The sequence below is a fragment of the Nothoprocta perdicaria genome, unplaced genomic scaffold, assembly GCF_003342845.1.
Source record: "Nothoprocta perdicaria isolate Ctin4 unplaced genomic scaffold, notPer1 scaffold_855, whole genome shotgun sequence".
NCBI lineage: Eukaryota > Metazoa > Chordata > Aves > Tinamiformes > Tinamidae > Nothoprocta > Nothoprocta perdicaria.
Window position 1 is genome coordinate 7569 of NW_020456149.1, and position 5491 is coordinate 13059.

General features: G+C 53.3%; 1 protein-coding gene across 1 annotated transcript; it reads right to left on the bottom strand.

Moving 5' to 3' along the window:
* Positions 1-832: 832 nt before the first annotated feature.
* Positions 833-1795, bottom strand: LOC112958389 (olfactory receptor 14C36-like). Its single transcript, XM_026052216.1, has one exon. The coding sequence runs from the start codon at positions 1793-1795 to the stop codon at positions 833-835; it is 963 nt and encodes a 320-aa protein (XP_025908001.1).
* Positions 1796-5491: the final 3696 nt, after the last annotated feature.

The window sequence follows — 5491 nt, forward strand, 5'->3', positions numbered from 1 at the left end:
CAGAGGGATTCCAGTCCCTGTGCCTCTTGTGGCAGGGGACGTGGGTCCAGTGTTACCTGCACTTGTTCCAGAGAGGGGGATGGGTGTCCCAGGGAAGGGGACAGGCCTGGAGATGCCAACACCTGTACCAGTGGGTCCCTACAGCTGCAGAAGGACAGGACACTGGCCTACGAATGCGAGAGCTGCAGTCACCCCTACCTCAAGGATCCCTCCATGCGCGTGCGCTGGGCACTTCATCAGGGAGACCCTCRATCACCCTAGAMCCTCTCCAGGGCCTGACTATCCCTCTCCTTCCTCCCCTCACAGGTCTGCAGCTTGTGCATAGCCCCCAGATCAACAGGGGAATCCCAGAGCCCAAGTCACAAATGAGAAAATCCCCTTTTGTTAGTGAGAAGGCAGCTCTGGCACTGATAGACCTATTGATGGAAGACCTCAGGGTTAGAGAAGGCTAACAASTCTGGAGAAATCCCACATGCAACTCTTGGTCTCTAAAGGGAGTATTGTCCCATTATGAGGTTTTGCCCTGGAACTCATAGAGAAGACTGTTCAGCAGGCCCTTCTGAGGTGCAATTTCCTTCTGAGGTGCACGTTCTTGACATCAGCTTTAGAAGAAGAAGTCCACTGTGTAGAATCTATTTTATTACAGAGGCCCATGAGCGCTCTGATCCTAATACAACATTCAATACAATTCAAGCTACAAGGTAAGAACCAACAGTCTTGGTAAAAGCAGAATGAATTGAAGTACATGTGTAGCAAATGATAGCAATTTATGCTACTAATAAAAGCCGTAATTAAAACAACATGAAGGAACAATGCTCAGTCCAGACAGGAGTCATTTGTGGAGAGAGATGGAAATGTTACCACGACTGCTGAAAAATGTCCATGAAATCAGCTTCTTCAGGGCAGTCTTGAGCTCCTTATTCCTCATGCTGTAGATGAGGGGATTCAGTGCGGGAGGCACCACCGAATACAGAACAGCCACCACCAGATCCAGTACTCGGGAGGAGATGGAGGGGGGCTTCAGGTAGGCAAATGTAGCAGTGCTGATAAAGAGTGAGACCACAGCAAGGTGAGGGAGGCACATGTAAAAGGCTTTGTGATGGCCCTGCTCAGAGGGCGTCCTCAGCACAGCTCTGAAGATCTGCACGTAGGACACCACAATGAAAAKGAAACAACCAAAGGCTAAACTGTCAGCAACCACGGTAACCCTGACTTCCCTGAGGTAGGAGTGTGAGCAGGAGAGCTTGATGATCTGGGGGATCTCACAGAAGAACTGATCCACCTCATTGCCCTGGCACAACGGAATGGAAAAGGTGTTCCCAGTCTGCAGGAGAGCATACAGGAAGCCACTGGCCCAGGCAGCTGCTGCCATTTGGACACAAGCTCTGGTGCTCAGGAGGGTCCCATAGTGCAGGGGTCTGCAGATGGCCACAAAGCGGTCATAGGCCATGACTGTGAGGAGAGAAAACTCCCCTCCTAAAAAGAAGACATACAAGAAGATCTGGGCAGCACATCCCAAAAAGGAAATGGTCCTGGTGTCCCAGAGGAAGTTAGCCATGGATTTGGGTACAGTCGTGGAGATGGAGCCCAGGTCGAGGACAGAGAGGTTGAGGAGGAAGAAGTACATGGGGGTGCGGAGGCGGTGGTTGCAGGCTATGGCTGTGATGATGAGTCCATTGCCCACGAGGGCAGCCAGGTAGATGCCCAGGAAGAGGGAGAAGTGCAAGAGTTGCAGCTCCCGCCTGTCTGCGAATGCCAGGAGCAGGAACTCATTGAAGGAGCTGCTGTTGGGCATTTTGCTCTCTGCAGGCATTTGGGGCTGCACAAAAAGACAGTGACAAGTCAGGAGAGACCTTTCCTATCAAAGCTCTTTCCCTTTCTCACACCCTCTTCTGCCTATGTGGACACACATGCAGATGCACGCACACATTCCTTCTTGGCAAGACCTTAGTAGCTCCCTGTTTGCAGCTCCAGGTCATACTCTCTGACTGTACCATGAACAGATGTGACCTCTGCCCACGGGCTCCAGAGAAGTCAGTCCTGCTATAATATTTGATGGCAATTCAGAGTTTTCACAGTCACAAGGCATTTTGACCACAAAAGCAACTACTTCACTTTGGGGAGAATCTTTGCTTGCTTTTGTCTGCTGTCCAGGCACTCTTTTTACTGCTCTCCATGTGAAGATTATTCAGTCCTTTGGACACCTTTCTTGGTGTCCTATCACATTGGAAAGCACAATGGTTTTGCAGYGATCCCATTCCCAGATGCTGTGGGTGGACATCTCTCTAGGCAGGGGACACTCTTTAGCACCCATAGCCTGTGCTGAATGTGGTATTCACTCGCAACATGCAGTTCTCCTTTTCACACCTCCATTTCGCAGCTCTGATGTCCCAAAAGTGATGCACAGAGTGCAACATGGCATGTGGCTCCAATGATCAGAACAAGGACCCGGTATCATGGTTCTGGTAGGGACAGAGAACTCAGGACTCAGCCTCTACACAAAACCAAACAGTGTTTAGCCCAGCTGCTCACATACAGCCACCCCCAATAGCATTTTTCCAGACCCTTAGCCTTGGTTTAGGAAATGGACAGCTGACAGGAGAGCTGCTGCTCTCCTCTTTTGGGGGCTCTGGCTGCCAGAAAGGGACCTTGTGTCCTCCATCCCGTGGCCTGGAGGCAGAGGCTCTGCTGGGTACCAGAGGAAGGGTGAAGGGAACTTGTGGAGAGGAAAGTGTCTGCTCTGCAGGGGCAGGAAAAGAATTTCCTGCACCCCAAGCTTGCATGAGGTTTTGGCAGCAGGTTCCTCTTGCCTCACATCACATCTCTCCTGCTTGGAGATGTCCTTGCATACAGCTTTTCCCCTGTCCCCACCACAGACTCCTGCCCGCTTGCTGGGTGTTCAGCTCAGCCATAGAGAAAGCAGCAAAGGGCAGGAAGCACCTGGGGACATCTCCCTGTTTACAGGTGCTACAGAGCACATCAGAGAGTCTCTGGAGAGAGTGGCAAGGGGGTGTTGGAGCTGTGCAGGCTGAGAGTTGCTGAAGGCACTTGATGAGGTCCCTGGCAAATCCCTCCAACTTTCACGGTGGTGAGAAAGCCGTTTCTCTTTTTTAAAACTTTCTACTGCATTTCTATCCCCACAATGCAGACACAGGTCTACATTGCAGAGAGAGGTGGAAAACTCTATTCTCCAAATGACCTCCTGGTGAGCTAGAGCTGTGGGCAGCCCTGACCCACACAGCAGCCTCTCAGCACCAACAGGAACCTGCCCTGCCAGGGGTCGACCCTCTCACCCAGAGCTTCTCCCCACAGTGTCCTGGGAGCTCCCGCGCAGGCTGAGTGCTGACCCGCACAGGCGGCACAGTCACTGCCCCGGGCACACAGCACCATTGGGTGCAGGGACACGGCTCTGGATTAGAGCTCAGGCAGGACACTGTGCACACGCGAGCTTCACATCCCTGCAGCTTCCATGGGTGAAGCTAGGAGGATGCCCTGTSCCTGTGACAGTGTGATAGCAATCCCTGCTCTGAAGCATCTCCTCCTCTGCACTGCTCGAGTCAGGAGAGGGAGCCTTAAAAAAGGAATAAATCCCCCCAAGACATATCTGGGTTTAGCACACCCTACAGGAAAGCCAGTAGCCAGGTCCTGCAACCAGAGACTCACTGTGTCAAGGGTGGCAAGATTCCTTCCACCACAAGCTCTCCTTTGTGCTACCATTCCACACTGCCCTTCACCTCTCGCTGCCTTCTCTCCTCTGCTGTGCGCAGCAGCAGGCAGTGCCCGCAGCCCTGCTGCTCTTGGCACAGCAGCTGCTCCTGCACACAGTGTCTCTGGGCAGGGCTCACAGGTTGCCACGAGCTGCCTCCGTCCCAGGAGCCTGGCCCCACTCAGGAGCAGAGGCCCAGCTGAACTCACCAATTGCCCTGCCCCTTGTGTTCCATCCTCCTGGGATATGGGCACGAAACAACTGAAAGAATCACACTTCTCCTTTCCTAATGAGAAAGATGGATCCCAAAATTGCAGTCTTTTTCATCAGAGGATGACTATCTCTGCAAGTTAGAATTGTCCCACTCCGGAAGGCCCTACTGAGGAAGCCCCTACTAAGCAGGACACAAAAAGGGATCTCATGGATTCAGATGAGTCAATGTGGGCATTCCATGCTGGTTCACAAGCCCCTGTTCTGGGATGGCTTTCACATCCCTCCTGTGAACTGCACTAACACACAGAAGGTGGGATGCTGCTCGCCCATGCTGAAGTGTGCAGAGCACTGACACGTGCATGGGAGCCCCTTCTCTAAGGTCCCCTTGTAATCACTGGTGATGGTCAGCGGACAACACCCAAATACCTGCTTGAAGAGACAGAGGAGATACCACAAAGGTTTTCCTGTTTGCTTGCTCTGAAGGAGTAAATGTGAGACCTGAATCCTCATGGAGCTTCATGAGAAGGCAAGGTGGGGAATGTCCTTGCCCATCTCAAATGACCCCTTCCACTAATACACGAGCACCATGCAGTATAAAGCAGGGACCCTGACAGACCTCTTCAGTGCAAAAAGTTAATGTAATTCATTGCACTTATCTGATTCAGTGACACAGAAATTGGCTGCAGGACCAAGACGGATGCCTGTGTTCTCCATCATACCCAAATGTCTCCTCCAGGAGACACCACATGGGATCTATGGGAAGTCATGTGCCTTTGGATTCGTTTTTTGGCAAACTCCCTCAATGTATCTCCAAGGGTACCATGTGCCTCAGGGTGGGCAGTGAATCAAGCTTCACAAACCCAAGTGCAGTCACCCAAAGGTACAGTGCAAATGCAGTGAATGTCCAGGCGAGGGAGAGCTCTGCACTCCCACAGGTGGTAGAGGGGACCCTGAAGACACAGAAAAGGGTGCCTGCACAGTCATTCCTGTCACCTTCACTCTCACGGGCTGGTCTTGGGGCAAACTCAAACATATCGCTCATGGCCACAGACCCCTTGGAAGGGTTGTCAGGTGCAGTGGTGCCTGTCCAGCTGGGTCTGCAATCACCAGGGACAGTGTGGCGGCCCCTTGGGCCAATAGGCCATTGCTCTGCAGAGCAAAAGCAGCCACATGGGGCCCTGCTGCCAGGTGGACCAGTACCAATGTCTCCACCTGCAGAAAGACTCTTGGGGCACCAAGGATACATCCAGAGAAGAGGAAAGGAGCAGTAGTGCTGGACAGACGGCCTGGTAAGGGGGTCTGCAGGCAGCCTGAGAGTTGGGAATCTCCTGGACAGTGAAACAAGGGGCACCGAGTGTCACTGATGCCCTGGGGCCAGTTGCAGCATGGAGGCTGATGGGCCTTCTGACACACACAGCCCGCTACCCTGSAGCTTGGGCTGTGGGGYGAATGCCCCCAGCTCTGCTGCCCCCTGCGGTGGCCACTGCTGCGGGGCCACCTCCCGCCTGGGCTGCTCTGCTGGTTGGGCTGGCGAGAGGGCAGGGCAGCTGGGGAGGGCTGGGCAGGGGCTGG